This window comes from Armigeres subalbatus, chromosome 3, assembly GCF_024139115.2.
Source record: "Armigeres subalbatus isolate Guangzhou_Male chromosome 3, GZ_Asu_2, whole genome shotgun sequence".
In the NCBI taxonomy this organism is placed as follows: Eukaryota; Metazoa; Arthropoda; class Insecta; order Diptera; family Culicidae; genus Armigeres; species Armigeres subalbatus.
Genome location: NC_085141.1, coordinates 136297369 through 136323784, shown reverse-complemented (window position 1 = coordinate 136323784; position 26416 = coordinate 136297369). Strand labels below are relative to the sequence as shown.

The following is a 26416-nucleotide window of genomic DNA, read 5'->3' as shown; positions in this document are numbered from 1 at the left end:
GAATTCTCTAAATTCTCTAAATTCTTCAAATTCTAATCTTTAAATTTTGTCGAATTTAAAATCTCTAAATTTTCAAAATCAACCTCTAAATTATCTAAATTCTATTGATTCTCTAAATTCTTTAAATTACATATCTTAATTTTTTTAATTCTCTAAATTCTCTTAATTCTCTATATTCCTTAAAATCTCTAAATTCACTAAATTCTCTGAATTCTCTGAAACTCGCTAAATCATCTGAATTCTCAAAATTCTTCAAATTCTCTAAATTATCTAAAATCTCTTAATCCTCTGAATTCTATAAATTCTCAAAATTCCCTGAATTCTCCAAATTCTCTAAATTATTCAAGCTCTCTAAATTCTTTAAATTTTCTAAACTCTCTAAATTCTCTAAATTCTCAAAATTCTTCAAATTTTCTAAATTATCTAAATTTTATTAATTTTCTTAATTTTCTAAATTATCCTAATTTTCTGAGTTCTCTGAATTCTCTAAATTCTCTTAATTCTCTATATTCCTTAAAATCTCTAAATTCGATAAATTCTCTGAATTCCATAAATTCTTTTAATTCTTTAAATTTTCTAAACTCTCTAAATTACCTTAATTCTCAAAAATAGTTTAAATTCTCTAAATTCACTAAATTCTCTGAATTCTCTGAAGAACTTGCTAGAAGAATTTGGGGAACTTTCTGAGTACTCACTGGGGAACTTCCGGAGGAATTCCTGGAAGTTCTCTAATTTCTCAAAATTCTTCAAATACTCTAAATTATTTAAATTCTCTAAATTCTCTAAAATCTCTAAATTCTCTAAATAAATTCTCCAAATTTTTCAAATTCTGTACATTTTCCTAATTCTATTAATTTAACTAAAATCTCTAAAATTTCTAAATTATACAAATTTCTAAATTCTCTAAATTCTCCGAATTCTTGATTTTCATCTTGAATTCTTAAAATTCTCAAATCAAATTCTCTCAAATTCAAATTCTCCAAATTATCTAAACTCTCTAAATTCTCTAAATTTTCTACATCCGCTGAATTCTCTAAATTGTCTGAATTCCCTATATTCTCTAAATTCTCTATATTCTTTAAGTTCTCTAAATTGTTTAAATTTTCTTAACTCTATAAATTTCACTCTAAATTCTCAAAATTCTTCAAATTCTCTAAATTATCTTAATTCTATTAATTCTCTAAATTCTCTAAATTATCTTAATTTTCTGAATTCTCTCAATGCTCTAAATTCTCTTAATTCTCTATCTTCCTTAAAACTTAAAATCACTAAATTGATCTACAAATTCTCTTTAAATTTTGTAAACTCTCTAAATGATCTAAATTTTTGAAAATTCTTCAAATTCTCTAAATTATTTAAATTCTCTAAATTCTCCAAAACCTCTAAATTCTCTAAAACCTCTGAATTCTCTACAATCTCTAAATTCTCTAAATCCCTTAAAATATCTAAATTCTCTGAATTCTATAAATTTCCTAAATTCTCCAAATTCTCTAAATTCTGTACATCATTGGGGAACTTCCATGGAGGAATTCCTTAAAATTTTCTAAATTCTCCAAATTTCTAAATTCGCCTAATTCTCTTAATTCTCTTAATTTTCTGAATTCTCTAAACTCTCTAAATTCTCAGCATTCTTCATAAATCTTAACTACTAAATTCTCTCTAAATTCATATTCTAAATCCTTCAAATTTTTTGTAAACTCATTAAATTTGTCTAAATTTCCTAATTCTATAAATTTAAATTATTTAATGCCTAAAATGATTCAAAAATCAAATTCTCTAAATACTCTGAATTCAATAAATTCTCTAAATTCTCCAAATTCTCTAAATTCTGTACATTTTCTAAATTTTCTTAATTTCACTAAAATCTCTAAAATTTCTAAATTCTCTAAATTTCTCCAAATTCTTCAAATTCTCTGAATTCTCTTAACTCTCTAAATTATCTAAACTCTCTAAATTCTCTAAATTTTCTACATCCTCTGAATTCTCTAAATTCTCAAAATTCTCTGAATTCGCTAAATTCTCTATATTCTTTAAGTTCTCTGAATTCTTTAAATTTTCTAAACCCTCTTAATTCTCTAAATTCTATAAATCCTCTGAATTGTCTAAATTGTCAAAATTCTGCAAATTCTCTAAATTATCTAAATTTTCTGAATTCTCTGAATTCTCTATATTCTCTTATTTCTCTAAATACCTTTAAATCTCTTAATTCACTAAATTATCTGAATGCCATAAATTTGCTAAATTGTCTAAATTCTCTTAATTATCTAATTTTCTCTAACACTTAAATTCTCTCAATTCTATAAATTCTCTTAATTCTACTCTTAATTCTCTTAAAATCGTGTACATTTTCTTAAATTCCTTCTAAATTCCATACAATTCTCCTAAATTCTCTCAATTTTGTATAAAGAAAAAATATGTTTACTGACATTCAAAATTCAAAATTCATAGATCTGAATTCTCAAAATTCTTCAAATTCTCTAAATTATCTAAAATCTCTTAATCCTCTGAATTCTATAAATTCTCAAAAACCTCTGAATTTCCAAATTACAATCTCCTAATTATTCAAGCCTCTAAATCCCTTAAAATATCTAAATTCTCTGAATTCTATAAATTTTCTAAATTCTCCAAATTCTCTAAATTCTGTACATTTTCTAATTTCACCCAAATTATCTAATTGATTCTCTGAATTCTCCCTCTTAATTCTTAATTGTCAAAATTCTGCAAATTCTCTTAATTATCTAAATTTTCTGAATTCTCTGAATTCTCTATATTCTCTTATTTCTCTAAATACCTTTAAATCTCTAAATTCACTAAATTATCTGAATGCCATAAATTCTCTAAATTCTTTAAATTTTCTAAATTCTCTAAATTATCTAATTTTTCTGAATTCTCAAAATTCTTCAAATTCTCTAAATTATTTAAATGCTCTAAATGCTCTAAAATCTCTAAATTCTCTAAATACTCTGAATTCAATAAATTCTCTAAATTCTCCAAATTCTCTAAAAAATAAAGCACATTTTCTCCAAATTTACTGACATTTCCAAAACTCAAAATTCATAGAATTTCTGAATTCTCAAAATTCTTCAAATTCTTCTCAAATTACTCTGAATTCTCTTTAACTCTCGAAATTATCTAAATTCTCAAATTCTGAATTCCGTAAATTTTCACCTAAATCCTCTCGAATTCTCTAAATTCTCTAAATTCTCTAAATTCTTCAAATTTTCTAAATTATCTAAATTTTATTAATTTTCTTAATTTTCTAAATTATCCTTCTTAATTTTCTGAATTCTATATAAATCCTCTTAATTGTCTAAATTTTCAAAATTCTTCAAATTCTCTAAATTATCTAAATTTTCTGAATTCTCTGAATTTTCATATTCTTATTTCTGTTCTAAAATACCTTTAAATCTCTAAATTCACTAAATTATCTGAATGCCATAAATTCTCTAAATTCTTTAAATTTTCTAAATTCTCTAAATTATCTAATTTTTCTGAATTCTCAGAATTCTCTAAATACTCTAAATTCTCTGAATTCTATAAATTCTCTAAATTCTACAAATTCTCTAAATTGTGTACATTTTCTAAATTCTCTAAATTCTATGAATTCTCTAAATTCTCTCATTTTAAAATAAAGAAAAAATATGTTTACTGACATTCAAAATTCAAAATTCATAGTTAATGAAAATTAAAAAATCAAAGCATTGACAAAAACTTTTAGAAAAATCAACAAACAAATTCATCAATTAGAAATTTCAAAATTTTATAATTTTAAATTGATTTTAAATTGAATCATTCAAAATTCAAAATGCAACATTCAGAATTGAGAATACAAAACTCTTTATAACACCCGAAGGTCAAGTCTGACTTGTTGAGGTTGAAATAAAAGTCAAAGCACTATGGTCCCGGACACTGGTTCATGCGGTGATGCATTTTATGCAAAAATATATTTAAAAAAAAAGATTGTTCTACAAAGTTTTTCGGAATAGTAAGGTTATCATCATGATACTATCAAAGAATTAAATGGCCCACCGCATAAGAAAAAGTTATTTTTTTTTCTTTTTACGGGATTTTTGATCTACCTCTTTTGGTTCAATCAAAGTTAATTGCCCATTTTCCGGCTTGGACCACCGGCGGCTTGGACATTAATTCACAATGTTCTGAAAACTGATGTGAATATGTACATTATGTGAAGAATATGATTTGAAAAAATGTATTGGAGGTAACTACTTTCCTTCGATGGGACTCGAACCAACGACCCTCAGTACACTAGACTGGTGCTTTAACTAACTAATCTACGAAGGCCCTTTGTCGGCCTTCGCAACTAAGCAGCTACTGAATTAGCAATATTTTATTATCTCAACTTTTACTAATTTGACGAATGTCATGTTTTTTAAAATAAATTGATATAACTCGACAATGGAAAAAGATACAAACGATGTTCTTATAGCAAAACACGCGTATTAAAAAGCCCCAAAATTCGCCAACTTAAGAGCTACACTGCCGCTAACCGCAAGTCGGGCACATCTGTATATAGAAGCCCATATACAGATGTGCTCGACGATTCTGATTCTGTCTTAACAACCAACTTAAGAGCTACAGTATTTTTAGTAAAATTTGTTTTAAATAAGCTGCACTACAACTTTGTGGAACATTACATGTCAGTATTCCGTGAAACAAAAGAATTTTTTTCTCATATGATGGGCCACCCTTTGATAGCACCGTAATGATGGCCTAACTATTCCGAACAACTTTTTGGAACAACATTGTTTTCTAAAAAATACTGTGTTGGCGTAAAATGCATCTTTCCGCGTAAATCTTCATTTACGAAATGCTAGTTTAGAACATCAGTTGTAATTAGCCAAAAATCAATTAAATTAATGTGCGACAAATTATTAAAAGCGATTATATCACTATTGAGTTTGAATTCGGTAATAGTCCGGATTTCTTCCTATACAAATAATGAACTGATTTAATCTATGGGACCATACTACGTTTCCTAGCTCATCACTTCTCACGACGGTACTAAATCACTTGGCTGACGACTAGGAGGATTTACCGAAATACAGAAGAAAAATCATCACCATCAACCACTTACCTACACCGATTCTGATAACGTTTCCATCCTCCGCAAAAAAACGCTCCCCTTTTTGATGGATGCTTTCTTTGAATGATGGGTGCCAAGCTCATCCCTTCATCATTACTTATCTCGCCTTTTCCACCATATGGATGTTGTTTGCCGTAACGATAACAACATGCGTTTGTTTGAAGTAGTGCGACGGTGATTCCCAGCGGACGTGAGTGCTGCTCGTAATTTGATGTGTGCCAAGCACGTTCGTTCGTAGGACTTACGCTCCGTTCATGGTGCTTTAATTCGCTTTAATTCGCCAACATTAGCATAATGTGGGGTTGTTTACAACCCAACCCCTCTTTGCGTAATGTTCATTTTTCTGTCCATTTCCGAACCCGAACCGAGGTTTCATTTATCGTGTTGATGTTGTTGAATGTGGAGGGCCATAAAGCCTTGCCAATGGGCTACTGTTTATTTTTTGTTCATCTCTCATTTGGGCATCGTTTCTGTTGGATGGCAAGCGACGTGAGGGGATGCCGCCTCGTTTGGAATGGGCTCTCCCCCCAAAGCACCAGTCAGCAGTGGCACCCCGCTGAAAGCCGGAGAGATTGTACTTGACAGCGACGCACAATTTGTCACCGAAGCACCTTGTCGCACACGTGGCTCGTTTTTCGACGTAGGACTATTTTATTTTTCTTGATCATACTATCCATTGGTATACAACCAAATGCAATAATATCCGAGGTCCAAATGTCTCATTTCTAATCAAAGAGGGTAAATTCAAATGAAATGGGATCGATGCATTCGCTTCGGTATGCATTACTTTTTGAATGGCTTTGAAAATTATGGAATACGCACAAATACGCCTTAAGTTGGCGGGATTGAAATATTACTGATTAATATTTTTAAACATGCGGATCAAAAAAATAGTTATCTAAAGAATTATTATAATCATAAGCAATATTTATGTTGCACAGTGCACTATCCACCAATTTGGTGTCATGGACCTTGGACCTATTTTAATTATTCTGTTCCTCATTTAAAATAATGAGTTGTTGTCCTGTTTATATGTAATCTTGTTAGGAGACAATTATTTACCTAACTCACATTTAGCAGCATAATCCTGCGCCAACAGCGTTAATAGCCTGTCGAACTTGTCGATTTTTACCACCTTTGACTAAATTTGTTCAGAAACTTTTAAAGCTCTGCCCAATTTTGAATCAGGTATGAGTGATAGTTGCAGGACCGGTTTTTTTATGATGCTCAATTTGCGAAGCAATCTTGTTACTGTGGCACTTTTATTGTCAGATTTTGATGTACGAAATATTCCGCAACTGCGTTGGTAAATGCAAGAGACATGGAAAAAATCGAAAGTAGCATGTTGCTAAGAAATTCCAATTTAACCGAACAACTCCTAAGGAATCGAATTGAGTGGTTTGGTATCATCATTGGTCGTTTGCGCAAAGAAGCGCACTCATTCCACGTCCATTTGGGTTGTTTGTTCCTACTCTCTGGGATTGTTAAATCAAACGATAAATACCATTATTATGATTAGGTTTAATTTGTGATCGACAGATACAGCGCTTCCGCCGATCAACGCTCGACCGCAGACGAAGGGAATCCATTGACCGCTTCGTTGAATATTCATGGAGCGTGTGGCCGATTACAGCGAGCTGCCGTTGTTAATGAAATGAGTGATGGGCCTTTCGAGTGGGTGCTGCCGTTTTCCGCTTCTTTTTTTTATGGTAGAGGTCGATCGCTGTTGTAGAGTTTATATTTAATCTCGATTGCTGCTTGTTGAGGAGATGTAAAGTGGCTTCGAGAGTTTGTAACGAGTTCATCATAATTTCGTTGAGTTATGATTGTTTCTGTCGGCATCGATTTCGATTGTTTCTCGAAATTATTCATGTAAATGATAATTATGATACAATGCTTCTAAAGCTTCAAAGCTCTTCGTAATCATGCCAAATGATGTTTTCTGAAGATAAATGCAGATTGCAGAGGTATATCATTATGTGTTTATCAAAAACTGATCTCATGCAAGTCATGTTGAAAAATCATTTGGAAAAACAAGTGATTAAAAAGCTATAGCGCTATAAAAGTAGACGAGTGCAACTTCTGTCATAATTAACTTCAAATAAGATCATTGTTTAGCTCATGTACCTGTTCCGTTTTTTCATATTATAACTCCCAATGTACAGTTTATTAAAAACAAAGGTATCAAAAGCAAATGAATTCGAATTATATTTGCTACATTAAATGCAAAATCATGCAAGTCATCTAAGTTCAACAGAGGACAAGCTCCCTGTAGAAACGTAGAGTCACAGGAGAAAAAAATTCAACGGAGAAAATATAATTTTCCCCCAGAATTTAGCATCTCGTTCGCGTAGAATAATCACTTATCAGTGAAGCGATGCGCAATAAAGTATGCACTTCTTTCTCGACGGCAATCTCTGCTGATGACTGCGAAAAACGTTGGCACAATCATTCCACACTGTTGTAGACCCTTCCGATGGCACCCTGCCAATGCCGGCACAGCCGCACCTTGACTTCTACCCAAAATAAAAACCCCAGTCAGCTTGTCGGCGGCCTTGCAGAACTGCGAACAAAAACGGCTCGCAAAAGCAGAGCGAAGTCTGTTGGTTGCTGCACTGACTGTCGCGCCGCCGAACAGTGGTGGACCTTCAGGCAAAAGTCAGACGAAAATTATTGCTTGAAACCTTTTTGGGACATAAATCAATTTCAACTTTTAGTATGTTGTACATACCGAACTTTTATGGTGTATTTAAGGATTTCAATGGTTAATCTCAAGATCACCCTACCATCGTCTCTTTAAAATTCAAGTTGGGAACAAAAATCAATGTGAATCATCGATTCCGTAGATTGAAGTCTTTTAGTGGAAAACAACACTGCGTTGAACATTGATCACGCTTAGTGGCAGTATAATGAATTTGGTCAGAACAGTTTCTTGTTTTGGAGACTTCCTTAGACTAGCGGTACCAGGTTGAAAGTAGCGAATCTATGACAAAAGGTCGAAAGGACAAAAGACAAAAGGTCGAATTGACAAAAAGTCGACAGGATAAAAGGTCGAAAAAACAAAACGCAGAAAGGGAGAGAAGATCTAAAGGACAAAGGGTCGAAATGGACGAACGGTCGAAAGTGACAAAAGGTCGAAAAGGACAAAAGGTTGAAAAGGACAAAAGGTCGATCAAGAACAAGTTGGGTGTACTCCAAAGGAATTTGAGAAATGCATTTGACTTCAAGCTGAAGTAATACACTCATCTCATCAATCAAAGTCGAAGAATGAGCTTTTTTCTAAGAAGGAGTAATTACTATGAAACAATATTATGAATATCTAGATAGTTCTGTAAGAGATAAAAAAGCTCGTTGACTTGAATAAAAAAAATTGTGTGCGAGATTGATTCTCTCCGTTTCAGTTTCTTGTCTATTTCGATTTATTGTCTTTTTCAACTTTTTGACTTTTGCGACCTTTTGTCCCGTTTACGTTTCGTCCTTTCAACCTTTTGTCCATTTCGACCATTTTGAAAAAAAAAAAGATTTTTTGGGACTTTTGAGTCAACATTTTTTCGATATTTTGACTTTAAACTATTAATTTCGACTGTAGTTTAATGATTCAGAGATGGCTTTTCAGTCTTGACAAAATCAAAACACTGTTATTTAATCTCTTCCTTTTTATTTTCAAGACAAGATTAAATAACAGTGTTTGATTTTGTCAAGACTGAAAAGCCATCTCCGAATCTTTTGACTTTAGACGTTTTGTCTTTCAACCTTTTGACTTTAGAAGTTTTGTCCCTTGTTTGGTCTATAATATTTTCGTGTTGGAGTGCGTATTAGGGTGCCAATGGAATGTATGGGAAAAAATTGGCCATCGAATTTCAAAAACGGGTAGTGCTCAAAAGTTCCATCTCCTCGAAAAAAGTCCCTATGCGAAATTTCAGCTCAATCGGACTTCGTTAAGTGTTTGACCAAAGCGGTCAGAGTATGACTATTTTGAAACACGAAAACTTTCCCAAGGGGGTGGTACAGGAAAAATTCGAAAACGGATTGTTTTTTATGCCAAATGTCTTAGAAATGCATGAAACGTCGAGATCTGGCGTTATCTCGAAAACAATTTTTTTTGTTAAAGATAGACTTTTTGGGACTTTATTTTTTGGATCTTATTTCGAAATCGATTTTTTTATGCCACATGTCTTAGAAATGCATTAAACGTCGAGTCAATACCAGATCTTGACGTTGCATGCATTTCTAAAACATAAAAAAAATGTTGGCTCAAAAGCAGAGCTTTAAATATTCGAATATTTTTTATGAAGCCCATCGGCCTTCTTTGTCACTTCACTTCTAAACATATTCATATTCGTCCCTGCACAGTCAATTTTCGGAATGAATATGGGTCAGTGAGTATTAATTTGAATTTCACATATTATCAAATTATCTTAAAATTGAACACATGTTTAATGATTTAAATAAATACACGCATAGATCTAATCCTGACGTTCAATTGAGGGGCACTTTAAGCGGCAAATCTCAGTACAATCAAGGCTAATTATGTTTTTTTTTCGCGCGCGGTTACCATGTTCAGTGGTTATCAATTGAATGAATCTATAAAGAAGTAAACTAAGTAAGATATTCTATGTTTTGAATAATCAAAACACGATTGTCAAAAGTCGGAACGAATATGCTTCATGAAAGTGAATATTTCATGCTCTGCTCAAAAGATTTCGAAAAATTTTCCAAGTTTCAAAAAATTTTAAAGTCTCAAAAAGGCAACTTTGCTCAATTATTTTTTTTTGTTTTGCACCAGATCTTGACGTTTCATGCATTTCCAAGACATTTGGCATTAAAAACAATCCGTTTTAGAATTTTTCCTGTACCACCCCCTTGGGAAAGTTTTCATGTTTCAAAATATTCATACTCTGACCGCTTTGGTCAAACACTTAACGAAGTCCGATTGAGCTGAAATTTTGCATAGGGACTTTTTTCGAGTAGATGAAACTTTTGAGCACTACCCGTTTTTGAAATCCGAAAAAAACGGTTTTCATTGGCACTCTAGTGCGAATAATGGTTTCTTTATGTTAATCACAGTACATGCGAAAGCAAAAGGAAACGTGAGTTAGAAATTTCCCAGTTTATATCTGTGAAAGTAGATAAATACTTAGCTGCTACTCGTTATACCTCAATGAGAAATGTAATCCAGCAAAGTGGAAGCCAATTAGAAAGGAAGAAGATGGTAGCGGATAGGAAGACTTGGCCAACCCTTGAATAGACCCAACACCTGCCTAGCCTCCAGCAAGCCAGCTATCAATGGCTTTCTGCATCACTAGGTTGTCAGAGACTTAAACAACTTTTCATGTGAGACATCGATGCATGAAGGATGTCAAGATGCTTCCCGTGCTACTTGTGAGGCAGGAAGAATTCCTTCGGGAATTCGGAAGAATTCCTTCGGGAATTCGGAAGAATTCCTTCGGGAATTCGGAAGAATTCCGTCGAAATTCGGAAGAATTCCGTCGAATTCGGAAGAGAATTCCTTCGAGGAATTCGGAAGAATTCCTTCAGGAATTCGGAAGAATTCCTTCGGGGTCGGAAGAATTCCTTCGAAATTCGGAAGAATTCCTTCGAATTCGGAAGAATTCCTTCAGGAATTCGGAAGAATTCCTTCAATTCGGAAGAATTCCTTCGAAATTCGGAAGAAATTCCTTCGAAATCGGAAGAATTCCTTCAGGAATCGGAAGAATTCCTTCAGAATCGGAAGAATTCCTTCGAAATTCGGAAGAATTCCTTCAGAAATTCGGAAGAATTCCCTTCAGGAATTCGGAAGAATCCCTTCAGAAATTCGGAAGAAATTCCTTCGAAATCGGAAGAAATTCCTTCAGGAAGTCGGAAGAAATTCCTTCGAATTCGGAAGAATTCCTTCGGGGTCGGAAGAATTCAGAAGAATTCCTTCAAGGAATCGGAAGAATTCCTTCAGAATTCGGAAGAATTCCTTCGAAATTCGGAAGAATTCCTTCAGAAGTCGGAAGAATTCCTTCGAATCGGAAGAATTCCTTCGGGAAAATTCGGAAGAATTCCTTCCAGAATTCGGAAGAATTCCTTCAGAAGTTCGGAAGAATTCCTTGAAATTCGGAAGAATTCCTTCAGAATTCGGAAGAATTCCTTCGGGAGTCGGAAGAATTCCTTCAGGGAAATCGGAAGAATTCAGCCAGAATTCGGAAGAATTCCTTCGAATCGGAAGAATTCCTTTGAAATTCGGAAGAATTCCTTCAGAATTCCGGAAGAATTCCTTCAGAATTCGGAAGAAATTCCTTCGGGAATTCGGAAGGAATTCCTTCAGAATTCGGAAGAAATTCCTTCAGGAATTCGGAAGAATTCCTTCAGAATTCCGGAAGAATTCCTTCAGAATTCGGAAGAATTCCTTCGGGAATTCGGAAGAAATTCCTTCGAGAATCGGAAGGAATTCCTTCGAAATTCGGAAGAATTCCTTCAGAATTCGGAAGAATTCCTTCAGAAATTCGGAAGAATTCCTTCGAAATTCGGAAGGAATTCCTTCAGGAATTCGGAAGAATTCCTTCGAATTCGGAAGAATTCCTTCGAAATCGGAAGAAATTCCTTCAGGAATTCGGAAGAATTCCTTCGAAATTCGGAAGAATTCCTTCGAAGTCGGAAGAATTCCTTCAGAATCGGAAGAATTCCTTCAGAAGTCGGAAGAATTCCTTCCGAAGTCGGAAGAATTCCTTTGAGGGTCGGAAGAATTCCTTGAAATTCGGAAGAATTCCTTCGGGAATCGGAAGAATTCCTTCGGGTCGGAAGAATTCCTTCAGAAATCGGAAGAATTTCCTTCAAGAATTCGGAAGAATTCCTTCGAGTCGGAAGAATTCCTTCAGGGAAATTCGGAAGAATTCCTTCGAAATCGGAAGAATTCCTTCAAAATTCGGAAGAATTCCTTCGAAATTCGGAAGAAATCCTTCGGAAATATTCCTTCGGGAATTCGGAAGAATTCCTTCGGGATTCGGAAGAATTCCTTCGGGAATTCGGAAGAATTCCTTCGAGAATTCGGAAGAATTCGGAAGAATTCGGAAGAATTCCTTACAGGAATTCGGAAGAATTCCTTGTTAAAGAAATTCGGAAGAATTCCTTCGAAATTCGGAAAATTCGGAAGAAAATTCCTTCGAAATTCGGAAGAATTCCTTCAGAATTCAGGAAGAATTCCTTCAGGAATTCGGAAGAATTCCTTCAGGGAATCGGAAGAATTCCTTCAGAATCGGAAGAATTCCTTCGAAATTCGGAAGAATTCCTTCGAAAGTCGGAAGAATTCCTTCGAATCGGAAGAATTCCTTCAGAATTCAGGAAGAATTCCTTCAGAATCGGAAGAAATTCCTTCAAGAATCGGAAGAATTCCTTTGGAGTCGGAAGAATTCCTTGGAATTCGGAAGAATTCCTTCGGGAATTCGGAAGAATTCCTTCGAAATCGGAAGAATTCCTTCGAGAATCGGAAGAATTCCTTCGAAGTCGGAAAATTCTGAGATCGGAAGAATTCCTTCCGGGAAATCGGAAGAATTCCTTCCGGGAATTCGGAAGAATTCCTTCAGAATTCGGAAGAATTCCTTCTGGAATTCGGAAGAATTCCTTCGGGAATTCGGAAGAATTCCTTCGGGAATTCGGAAGAATTCTATTATTAAAATTCTCCAACAATTATTTTCTGTAATTTCAATTAATCAACCCAAATTTTAGGCTCAAAATAATTACTGATGAGAATATCGCAACAAAATTTACAAAAAAATTGGGTAGTTTTTTCTTCTTTTCTAATATTTATTGTCAAAACTAGAGAAAGATGCCTCACCGGGGTGGTTCAGCCCAATAACCTAAATTTGATTATCATAAATATAATAGCCCCATAGCCCTGTTTGTCTGTCCGCCAACCAGACGCAGCACGCGGGGAAATTCTCACAAAAAAGTAAAATATTCGACACTTTCAATACTTTTTTACTATCAGATGCAGAAAACAAAACCAGTGACAACCTTAGATAACCAGACACAGCGTTTGATGAAAAAAATCACAGACAACAGACGATGAACATTTTTTTTTAAATGCATAAAAGAGTCTAAACACTTGCCACGGGCGCTACTGCGTTCACAAATAAACTAAAGTATTCAATATTCTCAATAAAAGTCTACTCTGGGAGATTTAAACTTAGCTTTGGGTAAAGTTTTTGCATATGATTAAAGGCAAACTTTTGAGTAGTTTTAGTATTCTGTGTAGAAAAGGAGAGGAAGAAACATTTTAAAGAATCGTAGATTTGTAAGACCAGGAATTCTAGGAAGCGTGAATGGAACATTGTCGTAAATGAACATTGAGCTGCGACCAGGCTACTGACATCCCAGTGATCCCCAAAGTGCGGCTCTCCAAGCCTTTTCCTGCGGCCCGCGATAGTTTTTTGAGAATATACTTCATGTGACTTATTGATAAAGATTATATGACAGGAAAAGCCTTTTAATATTCCTAATGAACCGTCTAAGACGAATTAAGTACTGTCCATTTAATTCCACTAGTTAATTTTCGTTATCTTTGCAGATACGTATTTCGACCACAACTGTGTGGTCGTCTTCAGTGTCTTGTACTTGGCTCGACTAGTCGACGAAGTCGAAGTCAAGTACAAGACACTGTGACCACAGTTATGATCATCATGTCTGCAAAAGACAGTAACGATGGAAATAAATGGACAATACTAATTAAATCTTAATTAATTTCATTCCACTAAACGAGCTTAATATATTTTTCTGATTCCTAATGACTTGATGCACTTGATGATCTGCCAAGTTCACATCACTATGATAAGAAAATTATGTTAAGCATGATCGATTGGGAAAATTGCATAGGAAACAGCAACAGCAATATTTTCAGCCTAAAAAGATGCTATGGTGAAAAAACAATTTTTCAAGTCAAGTCCGCTAAAGCAAAAATGGTTCTATAGACTAAAAGACAACTACGGTGATCAAATCTGAAATGTCCTTACAGGTACTTAATTTATTTGAAATAGATTCACAGGAATAAAATATTTTGTTCAAATATTGCAATATAAACTGAAAAACAAATCTTTCAAATATACTGCGGCCCGCTTCAACAGCTCAAAACTTCTGTGCTGGGGACCCCTAGTCCATCGCCAGATCGTAGCCAGGATGCCCCGGAAACTTTTTTTTATATTTATATTAAACGTCACTAAACTACGGTGTACCTCGCGTCTCCACGCTCTGTTTGCACTATAAAGAGAAAAGAGAACGCATGATATGTGATTTATTAAAAAAATTCAACAGGCATTGTGTATTTACGAGGTTTTTATCAAAAGAAAATCAAACATTTTGACGTGGGACTTACGTCTTTCTTTACTATACTGGGTGTCATTTAGATTTTTGGAAATCGAGAGCGTTGCGCTGAGAGGGAAGATTTCAAACGTTACTAGCGCCTTTATCTTTCGATGGATTTTGAAGATTTATATATCAATCGACTCGGACACTCTCCAGAAATTTATCAATTTTATTGAAACTTAAGATTATTAACGATAAGTTATTGAAATTTTCACTTCTTGGCAAAGCCAATAAAAATTTCATATATGTATAACCAATCCCGTACATTCCTAACACGGATATCAGAATGCGGTATGTCATGGGCCTTCGGGTCCACTGATGAAAATAAAAATTTGATTAAAATAATTAATAATAACTTTTATTCATTCGCATAAGGCATTAGCAATTAAAGGTGTATAATCAGCAATAGTGTTAATATTCATTTTAGATTACAAAATTTTGCCGTATTATATGTAAATGTTTTTAAAAAGTTTGCAAAAAAATATTTCCAGAAGAATATTTAAATAAACGATATTTTATACTTTGGTTTTTATTTTCTGAGAAATTATATTATTAAACTTGACGAAGACTCGGAGTTTGGAGCCAAAGCATTAAATAATTTTTCGTTGACGTGTTAGCAGTACCTCCTCTATTTTAGTAGGGTTACTGCTCCTGGACTTGTTTCTTATTGTTGTGATTTTTTTCCAGCAGTAAGCACGCATGTTAGCAAAAAGAAGCAACGAAATTGGTGTTGTATTTCTTTGTTTGGAAACGGGACAGTTCCCCTAAAATAGCACATTTTGCCCAAGTCGGAAATTTTTATAATTAGAATTTTTATACTTCAAATACTATCAGAAATCTATAAATGCCCTACATTTTCTTGAGTAAATAGGGGCTCAATAGTTTGGAACCAAGCAATTCTAATTACGTATTTAATTGTTAGTTTTGTTTCCAGAAGTTTTGAATAACGAAAATTAATAATTCTACACAGCATGGAAGTCGTCGTCCAATATCAATACCTATAATCAAACTCCATAAATCCAAAATTTGAAAGTTAAATGTAAATACGTTACGTTTATACAAGTCCTACGTCTACTCGCGGTTATATTAAAAACATTACCCATTGCTTTTTGGAAATGCGAAAACAATCTATTATTTTGTGATTTTTCGCCTTTTGATGTGGCATTGATTACGTTCATCAACTAGTAACACTCATGAAAATCATTAATATTAATAGATCCTTCAAATTTTTTATGGAATATTTCTTCCAGTATCGCACTTCCCCTAAAAAATGAGAATAAAAAACGATCAAAGTTCTCGTGGGTCTGATTTTGCTTCTCCTTCGGCCACTGAGTGTCCTCACCGTCGGCTGCTGGTGGATACCGGCAAAAAAAACACGCGTATTAACTACTTGTATCTAACACAAGAGTACACACATCGCTACCGTCGTCATTTCATATTGCCGCTTGTTTCTCCAGTCGTCCACGTTCCGTCCCCATCAGTCTACCACGCCAGTAAAGTGGTTCGAAATGGCGTACCCAGAAAATCTGCAAATTGCAATCTTTTGAGCAAAAAAAAATGCGCTTCGTTTGTGTTTTTTTTCGGTTGCTGTCTCGGCGAACCCAGATTTTCGTTTACGCTGCTGCATGAGAATTGTTCGCTGTTTACATTGTCAGTTAAGAGGAAAATTAAACACAAGATTGCATTACACTGGCAACGAGCCGGCTGGATTGGCTTGGCTTAGCTTAGCCTGACTGCGGATGCTGCCGCAGCGAGGGGAGGAAATTTGTAATGTTTTTGGGGCATGCCGCATGTCGGGGAACAAGACCAGCTTGAAAAAAAATCACACACAAGCTGACAGTGAAGTGACGCAAAGCATATTACTAGGCATGTAAGACGGAAACATGACGTATCTTTTGTTTGGCATGAATGGATTTGCTGTTGAACGACTTAAGATGAGGAATGTCATCTCAAGTCGTTTCATTTTCCTTCAAAGTTATAAATTTCGAATGGAACACAGTGTGCCTTTAAACTAGTTTTCTTATAAAAACTATAAAAGTTACTAATGCATTGTATGCATTCTAAATTACAGCATACCTGCTACTAACCAAAGAACAGCATACCTGCTACTAACTGCTGATAACAGGTATCATGCTATCTATGTCATTATTATGACCAAACAGGTTGGTCATGGTAATCAAAAATTTGAGCTTAAAAATAGCTATTAATTAGATCACAATTCTTGTTTCGGAAATGACTAAATGACCGCCAGCGAGCTTGAAGTTTCTCAAGCAGTACTAGGAATTTTCCAACGAAAGCTGTCATGCTGTGACCGTGCCGTAGCATCCGTAAAAATGGTATATTTCTAAAGTTCGTTCTCGAGTTATGCCCTTTTTTTAATCATTGCAGATTGTTACCAAAAATTCCAGGTGTCTATTGAATGGCCTTCCGGAAATTCGAAACCAGCCTTACACACTACGCATTCGGTTGGATTGTCAGTGGGGGATTTTTCGAAGATAGCTGAAGTCGATCCAATTCCATCGGTGAAGTAAATTTGTCTAAGTTGGTTACCAAGAAAAAACGTAATCAGCCTTCAATTTACCATCTCCTCAATCGAGCCTGCTGAAGTCTGACCAAAAGGGAAGGTTTTGTTGGTCATCGCTTCTTTGTTTGACCCGTTGGAATTCATAGACGCTACTACGACTGCTTCGAAGGTGTCTCCTCTGGATGATCATTAGACCGGTCCAGCTTAGTATGGGGAATTAAAACTGTTGTCTAATTCCAAGGGGAAACTCCCCAGGATTGTGTCTTTTGGTGAGAAAATCAAGCTCTCCAAATTTCAGCTCAATCGCTAATTGCATAAGCTGGCGCATTTGATTTGAAGTTTGTATGGGGATTTCAGCCAACATATATAGGAAAATACACCTCCGTCACTCATTCGATCTGGAAATTGGTTATGATTGCTCGATTGAGCTCAGAATTGCAAAAAAGGGAGTTGGTATGTTACAAAACAATTTCACATTTCCAACGCATGAACACAAACATGGAAATAGCAAACAGTCTAGCTGACCACTTTGGAAAAATATCAAGCGATAAAGAGTACAATCAAAACTTTATACCATTGAAGAATAGGGTCGATCAAACATCTCTAGAAATAAGAAATGAAGATACAGCACGGTACAACGAACCATTATCCAAAAACGAACTAGCAGAGGCAATGGAAGGATTGAAAGGGTCATCTCCTGGTCCAGACAACATACACTATGCTATGATCACCCACTTGCCAGTAAACCTATTGCTGGAAACATAAAACTGGTTATGTAATGAATCCATGTATCCAGTTAGTTGGACCAAATCATTCGTAGTAACTCAGACCGCATCGTGCTTTCGTGCTGTGCGGTTCTTTTCTCTCTTTGCGGAAGGAAGTTTCTAATACTACTCGAAGCAATTTTAATTTCAACAGTGCTTCTTAACGCTATTTGTACCCACTGAATTCGATAGGATCTTTGCAAGGACCCGTGCCTTCGTTTTACGTTGGACCCGTTTGCGGAAGTAAAATTCCGACAAGCGGTGGTAATCCTGCAGGGACACCGTTCTGGAAGAAAAAAACCTCTTAGAAGGTCACGTCTCCACTCTCAGCAATGAGCATTAATCAAAATAAAGAAACAAGGTTTCAAGACCGTCCTGACCAAGCGCGGAAAAAATAGAAGGAAGCTGGAGACTTCAGATATTCCTCCTAAATCTAACGTTGACATTATTTCTTCTCCTATCGAACTGAGCAATCAGTTCGATTTGATTAATGATGAAATTGAGCAAATCGAATCTACCTTTAGCCCAGGTGATTCGATTCATGCGAAGAAACAAAGGATTCCGCCAATTGTGGTATCTGTTGCCGAGTTTTCTGGCTTTCGGAATGAAATCTTGAGTAACCTTCAGGGGTTCAAGGTTTCATTTCAGATTACTAGGAAGAGGTGACTGCCGCGTTTTGCCGGGATCGCTTTGACGATCATAACGTCTTCTTCACTATTTAACCGAGAAGCGCCATAAATTCTTCACATACGACGACAAAACTGAGCGATTGTTCCAAGAGTCGTCTTGAAAGGTCTCCCAGTGATGATAAATCACTGAATGAGATTAAAATAGAAATTTCTCAATTACTTAGATGTTTCACCAGTCCAGTAATTAAAGATGAAAAAAGAAATCCCACTCTGGTACTTCCGGAGGCATTTCTCAAAAATTTTATTTAGTTCATTTTAACAAAAGTGAACTAAATAATATGAAAAGTTTGGAAAAGTCCTGTATTATGTCTCATGTCCGTGTTCCATGGAAAGATTTCCACCAGGCCTGGAAATTTCCAAAACCCCACCCAGTGCCGTAAAGTGCCAAAAGTGGGGTCATGGAACCAAACATTGTCACATGTATGCTAAATGCATGATTTGTGGTGGAACCTCTCACGCCAAGGACACATGTCCTGTGAGAGAAGATTCAATAAATTTAAGTGCGCAAATTGTGGGGGCAATCATAAATCCAATTTCTGGAATGCCCTTCACGCAAAAAGTTTTGAATTCCCGTGCAAAGTTGATGACGGGAAATTCCAATCGGATCCCAGATTCGACGGGTAAAAATTTTTCAAACACTCAAATTTCGAAACCGGTTACCGGTCGAGCAATTCATACCACCACAATTCACAAACAAATTTTGCCGCTCGTCAACAGGTAGCAAGCACTTCAGTAAATTCCAATTTTCCAATGTACCTACGTATGCAAACGTCGCTGCTGGTAGACAAAATTTCTCTTCTCAAAATGAGGTTTATACCCATGTCCCAACGGAAAATAACGCTCATATTGCCGATTCAGGTAGCATGACTGCTTCGATTTTGATTTTATAACTGAACAATTGCATCACATGATTGATGCAATGTTCAAAACAAATACCATTCCTGAAGCTGTTCAGGTTGGTATAAAATACAAACAAAAAATTGTTATCGGACTCCGTTTCAATGGATCCAAATAATTGTGTATGAATGTTCCTAAATTGGAATGCCCGCTCTCTAAAGGGTAAGGAAGATGAATTATTCAACTTCCTAATAGTTCATAATGTGCATATTGCCATTATAACAGAAACTTATTTAAAGCCCGGCCGGACTCTCCATTAAAAGAGATCCAAATTATTTTATCTACAGAAATGATCGTCTTGACAGCGCGCCTGTGGTGGGGTCGCCGTTGTCATTAATAGACGTATCAAACATAAATTATTTTCTTCGTTCGAAACCAAAGTTTTTGAAACCTTGCAGGAGTTTCTGTTGAAACAAATTTTAGGACAATTTTCTGCTTCATTGCAGCCTACTTGCCTTTTCAATGCAATGGGCAGCAAAAGAATTTGTTGAAAGCTGATCTTCAAATTCTGACTCGCAACAAATCAAAATTCTTCGTAATTGGTGACTTCAATGCCAAACACCGTTCATGGAATAATGCTCAAAGCAATTCCAATGGTAAATTTTTATTTGAAGATTGTTCTGCGGGATATTATACTATTCAATATCCCAAATGGACCAACGTGTTTTTCTTCCAGTCGAAATCCTTCTACAATTGATATAGTTTTAACGGATTCAAGTCAGCTGTGTGGCCAATTGGTAACTCATGCTGACTTTGACTCTGATCACCTTCCCCGAGCAAAGTCTGAAAACATAATGAGAGCATATAGAAAACATATTTTGATATTGATATCAAAATGAAATCATAATTTGTTTTCAAATATGAATCATCATGACTGATTACATATTTTGATCTCATTTTGCTGTTGATTTCTAAATTGTATGATCTGACATCAAACTGTGTACTTATATTTTGATATCGGAACCAATATCAATATTAGTTTTCAATTTGCTCTCATCGATAGCAGGAATAGATTTCGATTTGATGTCACAGTGAGATTTTTCTGCTGTAGATTTTGATCTTTTAACCGTTAAAACGAGGGATATCAAACCATGAAAGGATATCAAACTTAGTTATCAAAATTAGGCGATTTCACTACAACAAAATTAGTTATCGATTTTCTCTCAAGCTTTGCTCGGGTCCTGTGACGTTTTGTATCATATTTTGACTTTTAATTATCATAGAGCTGATTGGGATTTATGTAAAACGTATATCGATAGGAATTCTGATGTTGATATTCCTCTCAAAAGTGATATTGATAATGCTCTCGTATCTTTGACAAATTTAATTGTCGAAGCCAGAGGCATTACAATTCCTAAATATGAAATTAAATTCAACTCCATTATTATTGACGCCGATCTTCATCTTCTGATCCGTCTGAAAAATGTGAGGCGAAAGGCAATACCAAAAGAACTCGCGATCCCGCGTTGAAAGTTATTGGCGAGATTTTGCAAAAATGAAATTAAAAAACGATTCGCTATTTTGAGAAATATCAACTTTAAGAATAATGTCTCGAGGTTGGATCCCAGTTCAGAAACCCTTTTGGAAATTAACGAAGAATTCTTAAAAAACCTCAAAAGCCAATTCAGCAGCTTAAAGAGGGAAATAAAATTGTATTAACAAATGGCGAAAAGGCTCAAAAACTTGCTCAGCAGTTCGAGAGTGCCCATTTTAGTCTAGGTCTCACTAGTCCAATTGAGGATCAGGTTATACGAACTTCGAAGACATTCTCAATCAAGAGAGATGTTTTTGACCCTTCGTTAGGAACTAATGTGAGATCTATTACTAGAAAATTTAAAATATGAAAGCCCCGGGTGATGGTGGTATTTTCTACGTACTTATCGAAAAACTTCCTGAGAGATGTTTATCCTTTTTGGTTAATTTATTCAACAAATGTTTTCAATTGGCATTTTTCCCAGATACATGGAAAAACGCCACAGTTATTCCTATTTTGAAGTCGGACAAAAATCCAGCTGAGGCTTCTAGTTATAGCCCAATCAGTTTGCTTTCTTCAATAAGCAAACTGTTTGAAAAGATTATTTTAAATAGAAAAGATGGTTCATATTAATGACAATTCTATTTTTGCTGATGGGCCATTTGGTTTGCGCCATGGGCATTCGACCGCTCGTCAGTTATTAAGAGTTACGAATTTAATTCAACTCAACAAATCTTGAGTATATTCGCCTGGAGTTGCTTTTCTTGATATAGAGAAAGCATTTGAGAGTGTTTGGCATGAAGGTTTGATTGTAAAATTGATGAATTTTAATTTTCCTCTCTACATAATTAAACTGATCCAAAAATTTTTATCAGATCGCTCACTGCAGGTAAACTATCAGAATTTTAAATCTGATAGATTACCTGTAAGGACTGGTGTCCCCCAAGACAGCATACTGGGGCCCATATTGTATAATATTTTTACTTCTGACTTACCTGATTTACCACCAGGGTGTCAAACATCTTTGTTTGCAGATGACACAGGTCTCTCAGCCAAAGGGCAAAGCTTCGTGTCATTTGTAGTAGATTGCAAAAAAGTTTGGATATTTTCTCCACTTACTTGCAAAAATGGAAAATTTCCCCGAATGCTTCCAAAACTCAGCTTATAATTTTCCCACATAAGCCGAGAGCTTCTTATTTGAAACCTTCTAGCAGACTTATTGTCACTATGAATGGGGTTCCAATTAATTGGTCTGTGAAGCTAAATATTTAGGACTTCTGCTAGATCAAAATTAACTTTTAAAAATCACATTGAAGGCCTTCAAGCCAAATGTAACAAATATATTAAGTGTCTATATCCACTTATAAACAGAAAATCAAAACTTTGTCTTAAGAACAAACTATTGATTTACCAACAAATTATTAGACCTGCCATGTTGTATGCTGTGCCAATATGGACTAGTTGCTGCAATACCAGAAAGAAGGCACTCCAGAGGATTCAAAATAAAATTTTGAAAATGATTCTGAAGTTGCCTCCGTGGTTTAGTACCAATGAACTTCATAGAATTTCTAATATTGAGACATTGCAACAAATGTCCAACAAAATAATTTCCAATTTTAGACAAAAATCGTTCTATTCTAATCTTCTATTGCAACGATTAACTCCTTGTACCCTTAGTATAAAATAGGTTAAGTTTAGATTAAGTTGAAAACATTGTAATTCCTACATGGTTCAATTCAACCAGAGGAAAAAATTCTAACTGCCAGAGGCAATTGAAATGTATTAATAATAAATAAAAATATTATATAGTAAATAAGGATGGTAGTGTGTGAAGAAAACACGGAACACCTAGTCTAAGAGATGAATGCATGTATTAGATAATTAGCAAATAAAATTAGTTAAAAAAAATCGGAGTGGCTATTTACAGAGGAAAAGGGAAAAGAAACAACCCTGGAAACTATAGACCCATTAACCTAAACAGTTGTCTTGGAAAGAATGATCGACAACAGGCTAAATGTTCATCTTAGAAGAAAAAACCCAAATTGATCCACCTAGCGGTGATGATGCCTTTCTTGCATTTAGCCAAGACACCAACCTTATATGGCGCTTATATAGTTCGATTCCATTTTCTTAATAACTTTTAAACGCAATTGCCGATCATTATCAAATTCAATAGTGATCAACAAGACTTTGTCCCCTGTCGCATGCAACTTATTGCGAGAAAATCGGTTAAGAATTACTATATGAAAAAGTGGCTAATGTTTTTCGGTTTTCGTGTGCACACACACACATACACACGGACAGACAGACATTTCGAGACCGCTTTGCGATTTTGGCGTAACTTATATTATAAACAAACATTGGATGGCGAATTCCTGCTCCAGGAGGCATTTCCCGAGAAAGCCACGGTATGTATTCGACAAAGTAGGTTTTCCTCTATAAGATAGCGGAACTAGTTTTGGGAAAATCGCTTGCATTCTGCTGAATCCATGAAACAATGTTTATTTACAAAATAAGTTACGCCCAAATCGCAAAGCGGTCCCGATTTGTTCAGTTCGACGAGCTGAGTCGATTGGTATATAACATCATGGGTCTCCAAGACTTCTATAAAAAGTTCGATTTTGGAGTGAAATGATAGCCTTTCGGTTCAACTTTGTTGTACGAGAAAGGCGAAAATCTAATCAATCAACACCAGTATGCCTTTAGGAAAGGTGGATCTACTACCTACCGATTATCTGGGCCATTTTGAATTTTTTGACAATATCGTGAGAGAAGCAATACATAAAAATCGGCTAACACAAGCAGTTTTCTGGATATCATAAAAGCTTACGACACAACCTGGCGAAGACTAGTTCTGAACAGAATAAGCGAATGGAAAATATGAGGAAACCTCATCGAATATCTTCAACAAATGTTGATGAAAAGGAGCTTCAAAGTTAAGGTAAACGGCACATACTCCCACGACACGCACATGGAAAATGGTTTGTGTCAAGGATCAGTTATAAGCGCGACCCTGTTCTTGATAGCAATAGATACCATATGCTCAGACCTACCACCTACCTACCACTTCCATTATTCGTCCAAAACTGACATATGCAGCGCTCTTGTATGGTGGCCAAAAACAGAAAAGGCTACTGCAAAGAAGAAGATGACAAAACTGCAAAGGCTAGTGTCCATTGCTATAACGAGAGCGATGCGTAGCACCATCTAATACATTCCTCATACGTGAACCAGGTGAGCGGAGGTCCCACTGTTCGATAAAATTCTATACTGATGTGCCATTAACATGGAATTGAAATCTTGGGAAGTACAAAGGTTGATGACCAACTGGCTGGTCGCCAAAAAGTGTGCTCAATCAAAGAGAACTACTGCTTTGCAGTTGAGATGAATTGTACAAGTGTAGATCTAAATTTCTAAATAGTGGCTTTATGCAACCTGGAGAAATTTGGACTGCAAATCCTGGAAAGGTAGTGGGTTTTATCAACTCAATTTTGCCGGACAGAGAAAAGACACGTCTTAGGTTGTTTACTTTAATAATGGTGATCAACCTTCAAGATGCGAATAGTTGATATTTGTCAGGGATATACAACACAAGTTCAACTCAATGGATGCAGTGGTTCTACGGCTATGACATTGGTCACATTATGGTGCGATAAAGAAGGATTGAATATGAATAATTTATTTCCCTTTGTAAAATTTCTGTCAAACGATTATTTTACATTTAATTTTCGGCCCATCTCACCTGCACCCGGTCGAAGCTGGAAAAGACTGAATAGAATTTTTAATACCTGCAAAAAAACTACCTAACCATTAAAGATTGATGTTATGATTCACTACCAACTGTGTACCAATCAATTATGAAAACAACGATCATTGCTACCTATCAATAAGGTGAACAATATTCTGCGATAATTGACAGATTGTATGTTCATACCTGGTCGTGGTTTAAATAATCCATGCTGGGATGCATTTCATCATTCAAGTCAGGTGCTCAGACAACTCCATACTGTAAACCAATAACATGGATATGGACATTCAAAATCATCAAATGGAACTTCAACCAACCGTTTCTCCAACATCCGAGGAGTTCATTTCACTTCACGGGTGGATGCTCTCCCATCTAAATCTACAAAGGATCATTTCTTCGGAGTTCTCCGCTGAACAAAATTGCAAAAATGTTCTGAAGTACATCAATAATTTCCCTTGGTCATCGGATAAGAAAGAAATCACCGAGAACGAAACTGTCCAATTGCCGGCAATGCCCTGTCTTTCACCAACGGATTCTTCGTCGTCAACGTCAGATCAAGAACCAGCAAAAGAAAGTGTTGCGCCGGACAACCAGATAGCAAAAATGTCTTCCACATTCGACAAACGACGGTTCAAGCTTTATAAGAACAGTGAGTTCAGTTGCCAGCCATGTGGCAGAAACTTCGGAACCAAAGGCAGCTATACCCAGCACTGTAAGGCACACCATTCGGGACCATTGGACCATCGGTGCGGTAACTGCGGAAAGCGGTTTCCCACTGAGGCGAAGATGAAGCTGCACGAGAGACTCCATACCATGAAGGATAAACCTTTCAAATGCGACAAATGTTCAAAGCAGTTCATCTACAGTCACGATTTGAAGCGCCACGAAGTGAAACGTCACGGTCAAGGAAATTGTTTTGTTTGCAAAGTCTGCGGACTGAAGCTCACCAGGCCGGATGCCTTGGCACTGCATGAGATTAGCCATAAGAAGAAGACAGGATAAGTTTTATTATTACATATTTATTGACGAAATAAAATATTATTTATTTTAATTTAATTCTTTATTTTTTATTCAAACCTACAAAACCTTTCAATGTTTCGTTCTTTTCATTCTATAACATTAAATCTTGTGTCCATTCGTAGAAGAATTCAAATAAAAGCCACTCTCATTCATTTGAATAGTTTAAGCACCGACGAACCGACGTGTCACTTCATAGAAAATAATTCAAATTTGCTGCCCACGACGCCATGATGAAAAGTCATCGAACACTACCGCCACCCCCATAATGGCTCGCGAAGTTTTCATAGCTCAGCCAGCAACCTACGGGTATTAGCATTGCAGCGGAGTTGCGTCTTAGCTCATTTGACATGAACGATCGCCCGCAAAAAGCAAATGACCGTTAAAAAGTGTGAGACAATCAGAGAGCGCCAGTGACACGTCAGTTCATCGGTGGTTTAAGTACAGTTTTAAAGCTATGTCTTGTTAGACAAGATTGATTATAAGATCGGTATTCCGCCAAAGGTCATTCTTAAAAAGGTATAATCCATTAAATGTCATACCGCGTAATGCTATTCTGAGAAAACGTCCAAGTCTTACTTCATGCAGATGACGTAGTTTTGATCTCCAGTGACAGCATCCAGGAGAAAATAGCTAAAAACCTGCAACTTGCTTTGAAAAAAATGAGTCTTGGGAAACCCACATTGGATTCAAGATCTCAGCCGAAAAATGAGCAACCGTAGTATTCAAAAAAGCGAGATAAAAAAAAACAAGCCAACGTAAACCTTAAACTCAACAACGACATAATACCGTATAAGCTCAGTCATAAATGTTACCATGCAGTCATCCTTTAACACATCATCGTCCAGTGCCCTGGT

At 35.6% G+C, this 26416-nt stretch overlaps 2 protein-coding genes across 6 annotated transcripts in view; one reads left to right on the top strand and one right to left on the bottom strand.

Annotated features, from left to right (window-relative positions):
* LOC134220370 (uncharacterized) overlaps positions 1-26416 on the bottom strand; it is a 1038156-nt gene that overhangs the window by 853011 nt on the left and 158729 nt on the right. The window lies entirely within an intron of this gene.
* Positions 24816-25544, top strand: LOC134222006 (zinc finger protein 90-like). The gene has a single exon (XM_062701164.1). It carries the CDS (start codon positions 24816-24818, stop codon positions 25542-25544), a length of 729 nt encoding a protein of 242 aa, XP_062557148.1.

What these genes read in the sequence shown, in the direction of transcription:
- LOC134222006 (XM_062701164.1), top strand. Translation starts at nt 24,816, where the DNA reads ATGGATATGGACATTCAAAATCATCAAATGGAACTTCAACCAACCGTT.